This window comes from Cynara cardunculus, assembly GCF_001531365.2.
Source record: "Cynara cardunculus var. scolymus isolate 2C chromosome LG 4, CcrdV1, whole genome shotgun sequence".
NCBI lineage: Eukaryota > Viridiplantae > Streptophyta > Magnoliopsida > Asterales > Asteraceae > Cynara > Cynara cardunculus.
The window spans coordinates 18,875,795-18,895,814 of record NC_037531.1 but is presented as its reverse complement, the minus strand read 5'-3'; the positions used below and the strand labels follow the sequence as shown (position 1 = coordinate 18,895,814).

The 20,020-nt window shown below is 32.8% G+C and overlaps 2 protein-coding genes and 1 non-coding gene across 3 annotated transcripts; 2 read left to right on the top strand and 1 right to left on the bottom strand.

Annotated features, from left to right (window-relative positions):
* Window positions 1-332: 332 nt before the first annotated feature.
* LOC112511814 (protein lava lamp) lies at window positions 333-5,870 on the top strand. The gene is made up of 8 exons (XM_025117600.1): window positions 333-527; window positions 1,660-1,775; window positions 1,869-1,987; window positions 2,079-2,241; window positions 2,374-2,574; window positions 3,567-3,893; window positions 4,518-4,723; window positions 4,814-5,870. Exons 1-8 carry the CDS (start codon window positions 369-371, stop codon window positions 5,692-5,694), a joined length of 2,172 nt encoding a protein of 723 aa, XP_024973368.1. The 5' UTR covers window positions 333-368; the 3' UTR covers window positions 5,695-5,870.
* Window positions 5,871-6,667: 797 nt separating this feature from the next.
* TRNAS-CGA lies at window positions 6,668-6,749 on the top strand. The gene has a single exon. It is a non-coding gene; the product is annotated as a tRNA-Ser (tRNA).
* A 1,011-nt stretch (window positions 6,750-7,760) lies between these two features.
* Window positions 7,761-11,922, bottom strand: LOC112511784 (plastidic ATP/ADP-transporter-like). The gene is made up of 5 exons (XM_025117549.1): window positions 11,010-11,922; window positions 9,219-9,473; window positions 8,966-9,109; window positions 8,439-8,786; window positions 7,761-8,353 (listed from the first exon to the last, which is right to left on the bottom strand). The coding sequence occupies exons 1-5, from the start codon at window positions 11,799-11,801 to the stop codon at window positions 8,015-8,017; spliced, it is 1,878 nt and encodes a 625-aa protein (XP_024973317.1). The 5' UTR covers window positions 11,802-11,922; the 3' UTR covers window positions 7,761-8,014.
* Window positions 11,923-20,020: the final 8,098 nt, after the last annotated feature.

The window sequence follows — 20,020 nt, the reverse complement described above, 5'->3', positions numbered from 1 at the left end:
CGGGCTCGACCCAACTTTAAAAAAGTTAATCGAGATCAAGTTAAACTCAAACATAATATTATTTTTTCGAGTTCAGCACGAAAAACCTGATTTTCAAATAAAAAGTCTTCCAGAAAGTTTTAAAAATGACCACTTACCGAATCTAAAGGGCATTTTGGTCAATTAATTCTGATGGAGCCGTTATGGGTGCCAGCGTGGCAACCCCCAAATTCAATTTGAAAAAACACAACGATCAAACCATTCATTCATTCCTACGTGACGTGTCTCATCCTATTCGACCGTTGCATTCTTTCTCAACAAAATCCCCATTTTCTCTGTGTGTTTTCAGTTTTAAGAACAACAATTAGCTCTCCGAAGGTCGATCTCCAATGGCGGATGATTTGATGTTTAGTGCACAAGAGCTGAAAATCGATGAAGGGCTTGGTTACCCAAAAGCTTATGCGAAGCTTTGTCGAGATCGAGGTTTTGGTCCATACTCCCATGGTCCTCCTTTCACTTTCACCCCATACGCTCTTCAACCCTACCAGGTAAAGCTACAATCTCCATTCTTAAGTCGCTATTGATTGTGTACCGGATCTCCATTCGTGATCTGGAACCCGCTTGATTTGAAAAGTTAGGGTTTTTGTTTCGGTGTGTTAATGATTGTTCTGTGAAGTAATTGTTATGGATTCTTGTTGTTTGGCTACATTGTATCATAACAATGTTAATTTCCCTAATCCGGATTATCATCTGGAACCCTTTTCGGTTTGAAAAGTTAGGGTTTTTGTTTTAATGTGTTATCGGTTGTTCTGTGAAGTAATTGTTACGGATTCTTGTTGTTTGGCTACATCCTATCATAACAATGTTGCTTGCCCTAATATGGATTGGTGTCTGTGATCTGGAAACCCTTTTCAATTTGGAGATTTTAGGGTTTTGCTTGGATGTTCATGATCTGCAACTTGCGGCAGTGAATTTTTCAGCTGTATTCTTACTGTTTGTCTAATTTGAATCCATATCACTTTACGATATTTGATTTTCAGTTTTCTTACCATGAAAATGTAGAATTAAAAAGGAAAACAGAACTGAACTACTGAAGAGTATGATGTTTTTGTTCTTATTAACCCCATCAGTAGCTGATTTTCAATTTCTTGATCCCCCAACAACCCTGAAGCTTTTAAAAATGTGGGTTTCTGGAATCTCATCCAATGTTTGTGGGTTTCATTGGAATCTCTGGATTTCAATTCCGGACTTTCCTTTGGGATTGGAGAATTTAATTCCAAATCCCACAAACCATTTCTCGAAATGTGGGTTTCTGGAATCTTAAAATTGAATGTTTGTGGGATTTCAGTTCCGGACTTTCCTTTAAACCCTTTAAACCAACCACGGGATTGGAATGAAATTCAATTCCAAATCCCGCAAACCAAACAGGCCCTTAAGCTTTTTGAAATGTGGGTTTCTGGAATCTTAAAATCTAATGTTTGTGGGATTTCAAACTGAACTTTCCTTTAAACCAACCGCGGGATTGGAATGGAATTCAATTCCAAATCCTGTAAACCAAACGGGCCTGAAGCTTTTTGAATAGTGGGTTTCTGGAATCTGTTTTCTTTATTCAGAGAGTACAAAAAGAATGTAAAGATTATTTTTCATCGCTCTTTAACGTTGTGTAATTCATATTTCTAGGATTCAAGAGCCAAGGAGCTGGACTGGATGTTCCCAATTGTAGATCCGAAAGCTAAACCCTCTGCTAGACCCAAGATTTTTGTAAGCATACTGTGGAAGCAACTCAACCATCTCGGGTAATTCTGTAATTTACACCTGAAAATTTTGCTCCATTTACTTTTTAGTTGATTCAAGAACATATTTCTAACAACGGGTTTCTAACAATTCAGGAATGCTGGCTTTGATCCTGAGACATTTAGGATAGACCCATATGGAAATGTTCTGTATATCCATGCCGATTCTGCTTCTCCTCTTGCTTGGGATATTGATCATTGGTTCCCTTGCTCAAGTAAACATCTTTATGAATAATGTATCTATATTCTACACACATGATTGAACGTATTTATGTATGTTTCAAGTAAATTCTTGGTGTATTACAGGGGGAGGATTGACTGTTTCAAGCAATTTAAGGTTATTGCAATGGCAAGTATGCAAAAAGAAGCATAACAAGCTCGAGTTTTTGGTTCCATGGTGGGATCTTCAAGTGGGTATCTCAGTTAACCAGTTTCTCGCTATATTTGCTTCTTCAAACTCGGATTTCAGGTAAGACATTCTGAAACCCTTAGGTTCCGTTTGGTTTGCAGGATTGGATTGGATTTGGAATTGAATTTCATATTAGATTATGGATGTGGCATATATGGAGATCATGATCAAATCATGCCCTCACATTGACAGGCATAGGGGATTTTATCTGCTGTTCAGCAATGGTGAGAATGAAGAACTCAATGCTTCACAAACCGTTGAATCCCATTGTTTTCCACAACCTTTTAATGAATCGTGGAAGAAATCGGGCCTTGCTCCAGCTGCTGTCGTTGTGTCTAGAAAGGAATCTAACGACGCTTTATTAGCACTACAGTCCATTGATATCAACAGAAGACATACGATGAATTCCCCTATAGGTAAAGAAATATGAAATGCATATACCTCAACTCACTACCACAAAACTGGCTTTATAACACGCCAAAATATGTCTAAATGTCCTGGTAGAATGTTTATAAAGTAGAGCATCTCTAACAGATCCCCCCAAAATGGAGAAAATAGAGATTTTGGGGATTTTGGACATGTTTTTTGCTCCAACAAATTCTCCAAAATGGAGAAAGTAGGAGAGAGTATAAAAATCCCCGAATTTGGAGAACACGCCAAAAATCATTACAATGAGAAAGAAACATTTTTTAAATATATTTTCACCAATATGGAACTTTAAAAATAAGTATTTAGAGAGAAAAATAGTAAATAATTAGATGAACGGAATATTTTAATAATATAATCAATGTTGTAATCTCCAAAATGGAGGTTCTATTGGAGTTGAATGTATTTTTTGTGATAGAGATTTTGAAATTCCATTCTCCATTTTGGAGAATTTGTTGGAGATCACTACAACATTATCGAGTTTATAAGACGCCAAAAGTGTTTAAGCCCTCATAGACTACTTTATAGGACCAAAATTTTGTGTGTTCTATCTAAAGGCGTTGTTATAAGTTTAGAGGACTCTTTTGGGTGTCTTAACAAGCTTTTTAGAAAACTTTTGAAACAATAGGACACATCACTTTTAGGAAGTGTCCAATAAACACATCATTTTACAGGACACTTGTTTTATAAGACACTTTTTCAAATATTGACCTATAAAAGAGCTAATAGGACACTTTGTTTTCAAAAGTGTCCTAAAACACTCTTTAAGACGTCAACATATATAAACTTATTACAACACCTTTAGATAGGGGTCACAGGACACATAAGTGTTTGGCCCTATAAGTTTAAGTACTATAAAGTAATCTATTAGGCACTCGAACATATTTTTGGCGTCCTATAAACTCGATTTTTGGTGTCTTTTCATCCGAAACTACAATATTGAACTCTTTTACCTTTGTGACAGCTGCAAGAAAATTAAGGCCGATTATGTCAAAAGAAAATGAAGTTCCGGAAATGGTTACCAACCCATACCAGGCGATGGTTGTGGCTCGGGATTCACTGAGGCAGCAGGAAGAAACTGTAAAGAAACAGGCAGAGATCGAGAAATTGGATGAAGAAGTGGTACAATTGAAGCAAAAGAACGAAGAAGAGAGAACTTCCATTCAAGATCTAGAGTTGTTGTTGATTAAGAAACGAAGGCGTGCAGAAAAATGTCGGCGGTTAGCAGAAGCACAATCCTCATATAAGGGAATGCTAGAGAAGATGATAAGAGACGCTATGCACCAGTAAGAATCTTTTTGTCATTCTCTTTTGAACCTCCATGATATTTATATAGGGGTGGTTTCAATTACAAACCATGTAATTCTTACAAACTATACAAACCATGTAATTCTTACAAACTATACAAACCATTATATTAGAAATAATTGAGATATTTATGAAAATTATCATCATTCATTAAATATGATCACGGCTTTAGATTAGGAAACAAAATAAAACCAGATATTTACTAGACTAGATGGACGGCTAAGATTGGTTTTTATAGTTTGTTAGAATTGCATGGTTTGTAAATGAGTTCCCGTGAGACCACAAAATAACACCTAATCTTCACAGTAAAACACTCGGAAGATACAAGAAAACATTGAATCTCAAAAGCAAAAACACCGTGAAGGTTCAGTGTTATTTAGGTGGTCTCACTGGTCTCACATGATCCCAAGTCATATTAAGTATATATATATATATATATATATATATATATATATATATATAGGCGAAGGATCGTGTGAGGAGGGAAGTTATGGTGAGAGAGTGTTCTTCAGTTTTTCATTTTTTTTGTGGTTTTCCCCTGAAATTGACCATATATATATTATAGAACAAGAAAAAGCTCAAATCTTTTTGTTTATTTGCAGGAGTGTGATTTATAAAGAACAAGTGAGGTTGAATCAAGCAGCAAGTAATGCACTCATGGCTAGGCTGGAATCTCAGAAGGCAATGTGTGATTCATCAGAACGAGAGCTCCACAAGAAATTTCGGCATAGAGATGAACTCGAGAAACAAATCAGACCCGAATGGGAACAGATTAGGAAGAGATCAAGAACGGATGATGATGCCTTGTGTGACGGAAAAGATGATAAGATGATCTTATATCTAAAACCAGAAAGCAACAACAATGAAGAACTACCAGTAGATAACGCAATGGAGGTAGCTTTACTGCAAGAAAAAGACGAGAATACCCTTTTATGCTTGCCCGAAGTCGGTTCTGCACACAAACAATTGAGGGTATTCTTGGAAGAAGAACACAAGGCATCTGAAGCCGAGCAAGAAGATGGAAATGAGATAGAAATAGAGAAAAAGAATGAATCGTGTGAGGGAGAGAATGGTAAAAAGCCGCAAAAATTGCAAATAGAGGAGAAAGGGATCATGTATGACATCCGTTTTCCGGTTGATGATGCTGAATTAGTAGGAAAAGAAGAGGATGAAGAGAGCAGAAAGCAACGCGGAAAGGGGAACGTGGAGAAATGGCTTCAATTGCTCTTGGACGAGGGTACTACCGATCAAAACACCGAAATTCGTGGTCTAGATGCTAGCAAAACCGAAGAAATCATCAGAAAGATGAATGCAAAGTATCCCCAGAAAGAAATCTTGAACGAAGAAGAGACCCCAGAAGTAGAACTAGAAGAAGCCACAAAAGAGATGAAAAAAGAAATCTTGCAGAAGGAAGAGACCCATGAAGTAGAACTCGAAGAAACCACGAAAAAGATCTTGAAGAACCCTCCTTACAAGATAATATCCGTGAAAACCCGCGAATTGGAGTGCGAGAAAGGAGTTGGTGGAAGCAGGAGGAAGAGTTTTGAAGTGAAGGAAAAAAGTGAGAAGATCGGGAAATTTAAGGATATCGCAAGGAGCGAGAGTGCAAGAATGCTGAGACGAATCCCGTCTTCACCATCGATAATTCTGGGCATGAAAAAGGGCGTGGATTGCATACGAAGAAAACCCGCAGTAAAAGGTGATGATGAAGATTATGCTGCTAATAGCAGCTTCATTAAGTCATCTTATAAGGTGATCAAGAAAGCAGTAAAGATTTAGTTTTTCCCTTTTTGCAACTAATTGTTGCAAGTGAAGTTGGTATTCTTTTAAGATCAATAAGTGTGTGAAAAGTGTGTGTGTGTGTGTGTGTGTGTGTGTGTGTGTTTGATATGTTGTGTTGGATCTGCCAAATGATGTAATAACTGGGTTCTTGTTTGGAGTTGTGCTTCTTTTTGTGCATAAATTGGAAAAGGAAGTGATACTGCTTTCATTTGTTACATTGGTTATTAGATATGAAATGTGAGCATAAATAATGCTTTGAAATTTTGAATGTTAAACCGGTCGGAATCGGAAAACGACACAACTCCCGACATCAAAATGCTGGAGATGTACGGTATCTAAAACTGTACAAGTTGGTATAAACGAGCCGAGTCGAGGTCGGGTTCGCGCTCTAACTCGAATATTTTTCAAATGTTTGAGCTTGAGATTGATTAACTCAATGATTTTACATCTTTGATTATATAATTTGTAAACATATACATTATGTTTGGCTCGAAAAAATGTATATTCGAATGGCTCAACTCAATTCGTAAAGCTTAATCGAGTTTTTGAACGAGTCGAGTCGAACATTGGTATTATGGAATTCGACTTGTTAGATTAAGCAATTTGTGTTCAAGATTGACTTGAGTTCGATAATTATTAAGCTCGAGCTCGAGTAGCTTGTTAAAATAGATGGTTGCTGAGAACATGCATATATATATATATATATATATATATAATATATATATCTGTGACAGACCCTACTTTCGAGTGAGATATACTAAGTTGTTTGGTTTAGTTTAAAAATGGATTAATGGAAAGTTTGTTATGATCTGATTCACATTTTGATTCGATAACATTTTCAATTTTGTAAATATAAATTATAAAAAAATATACGGAAAAATAATTACATGCGAATTAAACGTAAAATTCAGCAAAAAAAAATGTATTTTGTTTCGGTTAATAAAATAGTTTTTTGTTCTTTAAACAAAACGTCAATATGTCCGAGTGGTTAAGGAGACAGACTCGAAATCTGTTGGGCTTTGCCTGCGCAGGTTCGAATCCTGCTGTTGACGCTTCCTTTTTGATAAATTCTATTGTCGTCCCTGTGGTTTAGAAAAATTGCAATTTCAGTCCCTTTAGTTTACGATTTATTGTTATTTTCGTCTCTGAATTGATTTCTAACAGCGAAATATGAATGAATAGGGACGGAAACAGCAATTTCTAAACAAAGAATATATTTATTGAGTAAATTGCTTTTCGTTAATAAATTCTATTTTCGTCCCCATGGTCTAAAAATTACGATTTTCGTCCCTATTTTACAGTTTTTTGTTATTTTTATCCTTGGACTGATTCTTACCTCTAAATTGTAAATCATAAGGATGAAATTAACATTGAATTACAAACCATAAGAACGAAAACCGCAGTTTCTAAACTATATAAGGATATATTTATTGAGTAAATTTAGGTTTTCGTCCTTGTGATTATGCTAATCACCAGTCAAAACGAATACGAAGTTAAATGTTTGTTACATTAAATAAAAACCAAAACAAACCACAAGAGTGGTGTCTCATTGGTTTGAGTTTGTGCTCCAAAGGTCAAAAGTGTCTGGAGGTCCTACGTTCGAATCCAAAGAGGAATAAAGATTCCCTTATGGCCATGGAGGTTCAAATGCGGTGATTTCGGGCTACCCGCAAAGTAGATGATCGCTCTGAAATTGGTCGGCTCGCATAACGGATTGATATCCAGGTTAATAAAAAAAATAAGAAATGTCAACACATGGATTGTAAGATGCCACATCTGTTGAAGGGGTACAGAATGTTGGCTTATAAGGGATTGGATACCTCCTCTACAGACACATTTTAAAACCATGAGTCCATGCATAGACAAAACAAACAATATATAATACGGTTATCTAGGATGATACAAACGATATCAGAGTCAAGAACCAGATTGGTGTGCCAACGAGGACGCTAGGCACCCAAGAGGGTGGATTGTAAGATCCCCCATCGGTAAGAAAGAGAAACGAATGTTGCCTTATAAAAGACTAGATACCTCCACCATCAGACGCGTTTTAAAACCAAAAGTACAAAAACAGACAATATCTGATACATTAACTCCAGTATTTTTGACCAATAGGAAAACAGAAACTCTTATCAAATTAAAACATCAAAATACAGTTTCTACAAAGATGAACAACTTCAAAAGTAAGCAGCATTCCACAGCCTTTTGCCCTTCATTATTCTACTCAAAGACAATGACAAAAACATCCCAAAAGTTTCAATCTTTATCTGTATCAAAACCCTAAACTCCTATAAAACCATCCGAATTAACCCTGGATTCAAGCGTTTCTCGGAAACGACGTTTCCGGCGAACCGCTGCTGGCATCACTCCCCACCGATCCGTTTGCATCCACGTTCGAAGAAACAATCGGGATTTTGACCGCCGCCCTCTCCATCTCCTTCTCGAGCTCTTCCTCCTGCCTCAAAGCAGTGAACTGTGTGTCCAACGACTTGGCGGCACCTAACCACGCCACCACGATCACGAGAAGTACTCCGCCAAGGTATGGTGTCGAGTTTGCAAGCGAACCGAACGTTAAGATCATGAATTGTTGAATCAGAGCTCCGCCCGATTTCCCCAACGGGTTGCACACGACATCTATGGCGGCCTTCCCTTTAACCTGAATACTAACTATTGTAAATATACATTCAAAATGAAGTAAACAAATAACATTGACGGTATTTGGGGCGTTTTTGGTATCGAACCTTGGTGTCTTCATCCAACGGAATGTATGCCATTTCTTTGCATGGATCGAACAAACTGTATTTTGCGCTTTTGCTGAATATGTTTTGCATTGCACCAACATAGACTGCTGCTAAAAGAGGCGTAATCCCGAACTTCATAAGACCTGGTCCGAGAGGATCTCCAAACAAGATCAAAGAGAAGAATCCGACCCCGGTTAGAAGAAGGACCGTTGGCGTGATTTTGGCAGCCACCCCCCAACCGTACTTGTTGAATATCCATTGACTTAGAAGCATCATCGTGAACGTTGCTATTCCGGTTGCGGTCGAGAAGTCGCCCATGAAAGACGAGTACTCGTTTGGACTAGGAAACTGCAAAAAATACGACAAGGCATAAATAACGTGCACATCCACAGGATAAAGACCGGATTGGACCCCTGTATTAAAGAATGATAAATACGACTCTTGTTTGTATAGGGCCGTTGTCGACCCACAATCTCGTTCTCATTTTGGACGAATAATACTGCAATACAAACTCGTCCAATGTTTACCTGGGCCTTGAGCTTCGATTTCCATGTAACCTCGACGAGATTAATGCTAATCCCGTATGCTACGACCAACGTAGCTAGATCCCTAATGTACGGCGATGACGCCAAGAATTTCAAACTCTCCATCGTCGTCATATTTGGCTTCTCCTGAAAACAGTGAATTCAATGTTCATGTTTAGCATCGGAAAAACAACCGACGAGGGCCGAAACTTGATACAAGATTGAAAATTTTAACGAGAAAGGCTCGAGAACGTACCTTCTTCTTCTTGCTACGGGTAGGAAGAGGAACAAACGTATTCACCCACCAATAAAGACCGCAAATGGCTAATCCCATTAGGACGACAATGCTCATCATGTATTTCAACGAAATGGCCCATCCATCGACACCGGGACCTAAATGTTTCCTCATATTCGAGAAGTACTTCACGGTACGTCCCGAGAAAATCAAGGCAATATTGGCTCCGAGACCGAATAAAGGATAGAACTTTTTGGCTTCTTCTATGGTCGTTATCTACATCATGAAACAATTACGGGTGTCAATTTCGGCATTATCATCTACCATAGTTGTGAAACTAAAACCGTTAAAAGTATTGACGAAACAATAAACCAAAACCAAACAAATACAGTATATCCCTCGCACACCCTAGGTAGATATGGCATGGATATGATCGAGTTTCATACATGATATATGCAGTGGCGGACCCATGATTTTTACCGAGCGGGTGAACCTTTAAATGTCCGTAAAGCCGCTCGATGTGTTTTTAGTCGAATTCCGTCTTTTGGGGTTTTTTCTTAAGTTTTTTTGGTTGATTTCAAGGGATTTTTTGAGTTTTTGGTTGATTTCGAGGGACTTTATATAAGTTGCACCCAAACCTTACATGACCAAAAAAGTTGAACGGTAGCACGGGACCCCGCTCCCGTCAAGGTAGGTCCGCCCCTGGATATATGTATATATACACACATACACACACATAGGCGTGTATATATTATATATACGGATAGATAAACAGGAAATGGGCAAAGGCAGCACGGGTAAGATACGAAAAACATCCATGATTATGTGCAGGGACAGCTTGTATATTCTCACAGAGACATATACATATACACATATACATGTATACAGTCTATGTATGTATGTCCATACAGATGTATTTATATATACATACATATATATATATATATATATATATGCATATGTATGTATGTACGTGTGTCTGTGAGACTGTGACTGTGTGTGTACATATAGAGCAATGTTCAAGGAAAACTCCCAAAAAAATGAAAAACTGAGGAACAACCTAATAGTCGTTCGTCTATACAGTAGGCATATATGCACACAAGTCATTGATCAGGTATGCACATGTGCATAACATGCAGACATTTCAATTACTTGTATGCACATGTGCATACCGTAGAGATGAACAACCATTAAAGGGCTCCTTGGTATTTCATTTTTTTTTTGCAGTTTTCCCTTGAACCTGACTATACACACACACACACAATATACAAGCATTTGAAGGAAAACCAATTGTTGAATGCAAACAAAATATACCATTTCTTGTAATCAGATTATATCATCAAAAAGATCAAATTATGGTATAAAAACACCAACTTTCAATCAAATTACCCCAAATTTCTATTAATATCAAGAACTAATTCAAGAGCAAACAAGATAAACACTAAATTTCCATCAAATTACCCCAAACTTCAATCAATTTCAAGAACTATTTCAAGATAGAAAAACATTTGAAAGAAAACCAATTGCTCAATGCAAACAAAAGTCACCCATTTCTTGCTATCAAATTGTATCATGAGAAACAGCAAATTTATGGTCTAAAACGCCAAATTTCAATCAAATTACCCAAATTTCAACCAATTTCAAGAACTATTTCAAGATACAAAACATTTGAAAGAAAACCAATTGCTCAATGCAAACAAAAGGCACCCATTTCTTGCTATCAAATTATATCAACAAAAGGAGCAAATTTAAGGTCTAAAACACCAAATTCCAATCAATTGCAAGAACTAAATCAAGACAAAGCATCATTACCTGATTAGCAAACCCCCAAAACAGAACTGAAACCACCACACTTCCCCAAAGCTCAGCCATCACATAGAACAAACAGAAGCTCCAAATCCTCATAATTGCAAGAGGTCCAAGAAACCTTGGCCCCAAGAACTCAAGTAGCCTATCAGCAAGTGCTGTTGGATGGAAGTAATTGCTAAGAGGATACAAAACAAACCCAAAAGCCCCAAAAAATGCTATAAAGGGAAGGATTACAGTGTAGAAAAGAGCCTTTTTTGATAGCACATTTGACAATTTGGTATACAATAACATAAACCCAATTGCCATAGGCAAATTAACCCAAGTTTTCAAAAAGGGTATAATTTCAGCACTTGAACCCTTGGCTGTTACCACTAAGACATCTTTTGTATCCCTAAGGATTGTATAATTGAAAAGAATGCAGAAAAACATCAACCCTAATGGTACAATCTTTTTCAGGGTCAAAACTTCAATACCCATAAACTTAGGGCCTTCCACTTCACCATATCCACCACCACCGGCGCCACCGGGGACGGCGGCTCCGGCGGCGGCGGAAGCCTTACAAACATGAATTCTAGCCTTTTTGCCACCTAACAAACCAGGGATTGTACCAAATCCTTGAAATTTTCTTGACCCATCAAGATTTAAAGAAAACCCATTTGTGGATATGGGTTTTAAGGGATTTGAGAGATTGAATCTTTGGCGGAGAGAAAGCTGTGGTGGTTTGTAAAGAAAAGCTCTGGTTTGTGGGTTTGAAGGAAGGGATAAAAGCCCTTTTGTTTGGATAACACCTTCCATTTTCACACCTCTCTATCTCTATCTCTCTTCCTATCAGTTCTTGAATTCAAGAAACTGAAAAGATAAGAAAATGGGAATCTAGAAGAACATTAGAGAGAGAGAGAGATATGTGAAGAAAGATGATGGAGACAACGTGAAAGAGCTGCAAATTGCGGTTTGAGATACGAAGGTTTATGTATTAAAAAGAAAACCTAAACCCTTTGCTTTGAGAAGAGACAATTATGGAAATGGAGAATTGGGAAAAGATTTTGTGCAGAGTTTCTTGTAATAAATAATAATTAAATCTGCTAATTCGGATTTAGTTTTGGAAGAAGAATCTTGGTCGTTAAATCAGCTTTTTTGGAAGGTCCAGATTGTTTTGAATTTAATATATATAACTGATTATTTATAATATTTCTAAATAAAAAAACAGATGGTTTTAAAAAAAGCCAACTTTCAAATAAAAATGATGTGTAACCCCCGACAGTTTTTATTTTGAAGGTTTTAATATTAATTGTATAAATTATAATTTTTATTTAGAATAATAATATTATTTGAATTTATTGATAGAAATAATAATAAAAAATCTTTCTTTTTCTTACTTTTTTATTTTGAGAAATTCTATAAAAATAGAGATTTTTAGTTTTTATTTTAAAAAACGTTTAAAAAAATTGTTGGAGTAAAAATATGACATAAAACTTTAAAATCTCTATTTTGGGTATTTTTGCTCTAACGGATTTCTCAAAACTGAAAAAATAGGATAGAGATTGTGAAATTATATAAATTTGGAAAACTATCAGAAAATTATTACCGTTATAAAAGATAAAATGTTTTTTTATTTTTTTATACCCAATAGGAATCCTTGAAATTGAATGTATAAGAGAGATAAATAATATTCTATGAAATGTATTTAATATTTTAATAACGTAATTCATATTGTAATATCTGAATGAAAAAGTTATTTTAAATTAATACTAGAAGGATACTCGCGCAATGTAGTGAAATGCATCTCGATTTTAATGTTTAGTAAAATTATTTGTCTATGCCTATATAATACGGTTTTATGTGGTTTTTGAGAAAACGACGATATTTTTATTTTGAATAAAAAATAAATTTGAAGATATCATTTTTTTTTCTTATATCGATCTCAGTATCAAATTAATTATTTAAAAGATTTGTTTTTTTGGATATCCTTTAATTCAATTTTTTTATTATAATTTAATTTAAGTTTAGTAACGAATTAATTTATTTTTGATTTAATAATATTTTTTTATAAATACAACAATTAAGTATTCTGTCAAAACTCAATAACTATTCTAATTATATTTCAAACTTTTTATATCTATAGATGAAATATTTATCATGCATTTGATTACGTTTATCTACAGTTAGTTACACAAATTCAAATATAGAGTTTTAATAAGTTGTACTTACGTACAAATTATTTTTAATCTTATATTTTAAGTAATATACATCAATTTACAGTACTTTATGCCTAAAAACTAGTTTTTAAGAGTTTTTCTCAAATGATTCATAATACAGTCTAGATAAATTTTCTTAGAAAATTTTGACTTTTGATTCTTCATTTTAAATAATCTCTTGGAGATGCTAAGCTTTTATATATCAAATTTTCTATGGTTAGATAATACTCCATTTTTACAAGTTCGGTAATAAATGGTATGATTTAACCTTTCGGATTGTTCTCGTTGTGTCAGTCTCGGGATTTTTATAAGGCACGTATTTGTAAACTGTGTATCTAAGGATAAGTATTTAGTATCTAAAGTTGAATCCCGTATATTTTCACATATTCCACCAAATATATCAATCTCTTTATCTATTAAGATAAAGTCGAAAAGGCTTAAATCAGATTACTACTAACTAAGGTGGCGTTTGTTTTTTAAGAGATGCTTAAGTCTGAAGTCTTATTTTATTTCTGATTTATAAGATGTGGTGCTGATGTCGGAAATCTGAATCAAATAAGACTATTTGTTTTTGTAAACTGATAAATGTTTGAATTTGTTTAAATTGTCTATTTTACCAATTAAAAAAATATATTGTTGAACTTGAAAAATAAAATTTATACAATTTCAGATATTTATTCATCATCATTACGAAATTTGAATCTAAATTATATAATTAACATTCATTTATATGAAAATATGTCATTAATGTATTTAATGCATTTAAATCCTATTAAAATACATGAATTGAGAGACGTGAGGATTGATTTGGTAATGATTGATCGAGAGAAATCATCAATTAAGATTAATTGATTGATAAATGTCATTGTTGAGGGTTTGAAGAACAATAAGATACAAATAAAATGTTGGTTTACCTCTTACCAGATAAGAGGACAATAAGACATAAGTACATCTAAAAATTTGGAAAAAGAACAAACAGTATGAATGATCTTACCTCTTAATTAATCAAACATAATATTTTAATAAAATCTTTTTTATAAAAAACAAACAAGACCTAATTGTTTCGCTAGTTGTCTTAAAATAAATATACAAATTTATCTGGTTGTCTAAAAATAAATTAGGCGTATTCGTACGCAGAATCGAACATTATTGAATATTTTTAAATACATTATTCTTATTAGATCAATATAATAGGAAAAATTGCATGAAAAAATAATTTAATTTGAAATCTATTTTGGATAACTTACTTTAAAAACTTTCATTTTGGTACCTAGAATGTAAACTCTTAAACATTTAAGTATCTGGGTAATCGGTTGAAGCATTAACCGGTTATCATGCTAATATGATATTCAACTCAGTAATATTTGATGACGTGGTTAGTGAGATGATTTTTTTAATCTAAAATTAGTTTTTTTTTAATCTAAAATTAGTGTTCAACCGATTATCCGAGTCCTTGAATTTTTAAAACTTTACATATTACATACCAATAAAAGTTTTGAAAGTACGTTACCAAAAATAAAAATAATATAAGTTATTTTTTATACACTTTGCTCTATGTAATATAGCATTTAATTAAAAATATAAAGCAGACCAAAATGTATGAATGAAATCTAGATATCTCGGTCCAAAATAAGTCATGTGATAGGTTGCTAAATCCCAAAAAGTGGCACGAGAGAAAATGACAAATTTGCCCATTCACGTATTTGTGAAAGTTTGTGTACATTATTTATTTCCAAAAATCTTCTTTCTATTAGTTTAGCAATTATTTGATTTATACATTTAGGAGGAGTTTGTTAGTTGTTAAATGATTTAGTGCAGAATGATTAAGTGGTCATAATAATCAAACGACTCTCATGATATAATGCAAAATGAAATATAATTATTTGATAATTGTTTATAATGGAATTAGGCCGCTGAATTGTTAAGGAACACACATGATACAAAATCATTCAGGGGGTTTAAAACCATTAAGAAGCAGACTTTGTTTTATCAAACAAGATTCACCTCTTAACGATTCAAATGTTCTTTTTTAATGGAACTATTAAGAGGTAAGCATACAACCCCAATGTGTTGCAAAAATATGTGTAGATGTGTTTTTAAAAATTTATATATTTGATCCCTACAATTGCGGATCCGGGTCAGAAACTTTATTTTTTTTCTTACACTTTGATCCTCCACAAATTACGGACTTGTCAATTGCGAACCCATGACTATTTTCGTAGTAATTTTGGAAGAAAAATGACTAAGAGATAAAAATAAGTGGTCAAAATGACTATTTCAATTAATTTCCCTAATTTATAACTAATTTCATAAGTGACACATGATCATAAAAAAATTACATTTTTATCAAATAACAATAAAACTACAATTAAATATTTTTTACAATAATTTAATACAAATTAGTTTATTAATTAAATAAGTATTATAAAGCAAAATTAATNAAAATCGTCATTTTGGGGAACCAACTTGCACCTGATTCCTATTTTGGGGAACCAACTTGCAAAATAATTATAGAAAAATAACTAAAATTCGTTTTTTTCCAAAAATTAATGCAATAAAATATATTTTTCATTTCAAATCTCGTTTTTTTAATTCAGATATCAAATTGAACATTTTTAAAAAAAATCCAAATTATCACAACAAAAATTACTTTTTACTAATGAAAAAAAAAATTAATTTAATAGGAAAAAAATTAATTGATACAATTGGTCAGATATAAAAATCTTGAATTTGATATTTAATATTTATTTTTTATTGCATCAATTGACTTTTTTCTATTAAATTGATTTTTTTTGCATTAGTAAAAACAATTTTTATTGTGATAAGTTGGATTTTTTTTGTAAATGTTCAATTTGATATCTGAATTAAAAAAAAAAACGAGATTTGAAATGAAAAATTGATTTTATTGCATTAATTTTTGGAAAAAAAAAGAATTTTTGTTATTTTTCTATAATTATTTTGCAAGTTGGTTCCCCAAAATAGGAATCAAATGCAAGTTGGTTCCCTAAAATGACGATTTTGAAAGTTGGTTCCCCAAAATAAGAATCATGTACAAGTTGGTTCCACAAATTAGGAATCAGGTGCAAGTTGGTTCCCCCAAATAAGGATTTTGAAAGTTGGTTCCCCAAAATAGGAATTAAATGAAAGTTGGTTCCATTTTGGTGCAATTTTCCCTTCTTATAATTTTATTTTATTTAAGTATATTTAATTATTAATAAAAAACAAAAAAACTACATTAAACGCATAACATTTAACAATTTAATCTTATAACAATTTAGACAAACAATAATGTAATTTATATAACATCATATTTGTACAACCAAAATCTTATTTAATAAATTATTCATACATTTTTATAAACATACTTTCCAAACATAAAAACACGTCACATAACACAAAACAATTTTTTATACTATTCACAGCCACATCAGTAAAAAATACTGATGTGGCATTAACAACTATCAAAAACCAATTTTATATAAAAGTTATACCTATAATCGCTATAGAGGCATGTTTTTTTTTTTTTTGTCAAACAAGATTCATTTTTTAACAATTGAGAAACTGTCTATTAATGAAACTATTAAAAGATCATACGAGTCGTTTAAAATCCATAAAAAATTTCGAAAAATTTATAGTAATTTAGCATCTCCAATAGATTCTCTATACAAAGAAAATTCCGTTTTCTTCTCATTTTTGCTCCAAGAGATTATTTATATGGTTATTTAAAATTTGTAAAAAATATATCAATATTAGTATCAAATTAACTAATCAAAAGTTCTTGTTTGTTTAATTTTTTTAATCCAAATTTTTTATTATAATTTAATTAAACGTAACGAAGGAACTCAATTTAGGTTTAATAATATATGTTTTTTTATAAAGATAATAATTAGGTATTCTGTTAGAACTCACTAATTATCATAAATTATATTTTAGATTTTTTATATTTTATATTTTAAAATGAGATGTTTATCCTCTACTTGATTATGTTTATTCACAATTAGTTACACCAATTCAAATATAGAGCTTTAATAAGTTACACTTATTCACAATTTATTTGTAATCTTGAATTTAAATAATATGCATCAATAAATAATACTTTATATATAAAAAATATTTTTAATGGTTCTTGTCAAATGCTTTGTAATATAATATAGTTTTCTTTATTTTAAAAAAAGTTTTAAAAAATCTGTTAAAACAAAAATCCTTAAAATCTGTAATATTAAAAATAGTCGTATTAAATTTAAAGAAGAATTGGGATGGATATTTAGGGGTGGAAGTGTCCAAAAGGGAATGGAGATATGGTGGTGAGGGTGTTGGATGGTCAACGGTGGAGCTTCATCCACGACCTCTTTTCCTGAATATATTCCTCGAGATTCTCAAAAAACCACTCTTTCCTCAAATATCTCCTTTCCATTATATAAAATATAAACTATTATTTTGATAAAGGGTATATGATGTAACCTTGAATTCTGATATGTTGAAAATTTAAAAATAAAATATTTAACTATTTTTAAGGGTTTTTTTGACAGTTGTTGAATGGTTTGATGTAAAATAATTAAGTAATCAAAATGATTAAGAAACTTTCATGTTATAATGCAAAATGAAATATAATTGTTTGATAATTATTTACAATGAAGTTAGGGTGTTTAATGGTTAAGAGAGACACATGATACAAAATCATTCAAAGGGTTTTAGAACCATTAAGAGACATTTTTTTGTAAACTAGATTCACCTCTTAACGATTCAGAGGTTGCCTCTTAATAGAATATAATTGAAATACCTTTAATTTAATTAGGCTTGGCAGAGAAAGTTAACAACCATTAAACAGAAAAGCACCGTTAAGAATTGACAAAAGTAAATGACCAAACTCTTTTTTTTAAAGTTTAAATACAATATTTATTAACCACATTGGTGGTGCCTGATTAGTTTGAATTTGACTCCAAAATTCAAAAATACCTGGAGGTTTCAGGTTCAAATATAAGGAGAAATAAAAATCTCTTTATGACCATGAAGGTTCAAATACGATGACTTCAGATTATTTACAAAACAAATGGTCGTCTTGAGATTAGTCGACTGACATAATGATTTAAATATCCATGTCAATCATAAAAAAAATACGCTATTTATTGAAAATTACAAATGTTAATAAAAAAATAAAAAATGTATTGCACGTTCCACGCATTTTGCATTTCAATTTATTTCCACAATTGCAACGAAATTAAATATTGGAGTATATTACATTTTTAGTCCCTACGATTTGTTAAAAAATTATGTTGAAAATCCTATATTTTAGATATTACGGATTTCATCCTTATAGTTTGTAATTCACTACCATTTTCATTCTTGCTATTTATAATTTATTGTTCTTTTAGTCCTTTGGATTACAATTATTTACTGTTTTGGTCCCTTATATTTAAAAATAAGAATTAGTTCAAGGACATGAAAATAACAATAAATTATATAGATAAAAATCATAATTTCTAAACTATAAGGACAAGAGCTATAATCTTAATAAACCATATGGACGAAAATTGTAATTTACTTTAAATATTGAAATGCATGTTTTTTCAACAAAAAACATTGGAGGAAAGTATAACCCCTAAACAAAATGATATTTCCATTTTTTAGCTTAACGGACAGAAAAATGAGCATCTTTATAAAATGATCGAGATGTATGTAAATCGACTTTAGGCAGCATCCATATGCTCCTAGGCACGTGATTTACCTCTGCTACGTTAATCATGAGATCAGTACAGTGAGAACACTCCAAAAAATAACGCCGTAACGTCATACCCTTTTTACAGAGATACGATAAAATGTTTCCTTGCAATTGTAGCTTATTTTGATTATTCGTGGTGTCATCACGTCTATTTATTTCAATCGCTCTACCAAAAGTTTGTGAAAGAATTACTTCATAGTGGTTGGTGGGTTACCAATTATGTCCCAATCATGTACATTTTGACAAGCATATACGATCTTTTTATTATATCAGTATATCTATATTTATTAAAATATCGTTTTATTTTATTATAAGTAATAGAACAATATTCCTTCGCATTCTACGTGGGCCCGATCTCATTTTGCGAGGATGTATTCAATGTTCTGCTTGTATTTGAGTATCGATGATGCGAAATAGAAACATTAATAGCAGACATCTCCATGGATCAAAAAGAGAAGAACAATGGACTGGTAAATAACTCGAACTTAAGAGAATCATAACGTTTGATCCATTAGAAGTCAGTGATGGATCCATTGTGGTGCATCTAGTAGCATGGGACACCGTTCTGTTCATTCGTCGTAGTGAGAGCATCAAATTTTCATGTTCTACTATGTGTTTATAAGCTCACAATCCCCACTTTCATATTTTAATAGGCCTGAATTATGTTTTATAATCCCAATCCAAGTTTTATGTTGATCAATGCAAGAAACGAACGAGAAAACGTGAGTAAAAATGATTGTTGTGCTTAAGAGGGTTGTACAGAACAAGTGGTCAAAGAAAAACAAAGTAGAGGAAAATGCTACCCGGACATGCTACCCTTCCATACCAGGGTAGCATGCAAGGGTAACACATTTCCTTGCAAGGACCAATTTTGCCAAATTTTGAATCTTTAACTGTTTTTCCATCTTCTTGGTATAAATTGACTTGGAAACTGCCGTTTGAGGGAGATCTGGCCTACGAACGATTTTTGGGAGCAATAGAGAACATTTGAAGCGATTTCTACCATCTCCATTCCATTTAATCAATGTATATCCAAGGGAAAATCGAGGTTGTTAAGAGCTTGTTGACAACTATAGTCAGTTTGGGCTTGTTTTACCATT

Excerpts from the sequence above, each read along its gene's own strand:
- LOC112511814 (XM_025117600.1), top strand. The coding sequence starts at position 369 with ATGGCGGATGATTTGATGTTTAGTGCACAAGAGCTGAAAATCGATGAA. Across the intron at positions 528-1,659 it reads ACGCTCTTCAACCCTACCAG|GATTCAAGAGCCAAGGAGCT; the intron begins GTAAAGCTACAA and ends TCATATTTCTAG. Across the intron at positions 4,724-4,813 it reads AACGGATGATGATGCCTTGT|CTTTACTGCAAGAAAAAGAC; the intron begins GTGACGGAAAAG and ends CAATGGAGGTAG.
- LOC112511784 (XM_025117549.1), bottom strand. The coding sequence starts at position 11,801 with ATGGAAGGTGTTATCCAAACAAAAGGGCTTTTATCCCTTCCTTCAAAC. Across the intron at positions 9,110-9,218 it reads CCCGTAGCAAGAAGAAGAAG|GAGAAGCCAAATATGACGAC; the intron begins GTACGTTCTCGA and ends CACTGTTTTCAG. Across the intron at positions 8,354-8,438 it reads CGTTGGATGAAGACACCAAG|GTTAAAGGGAAGGCCGCCAT; the intron begins GTTCGATACCAA and ends GTTAGTATTCAG.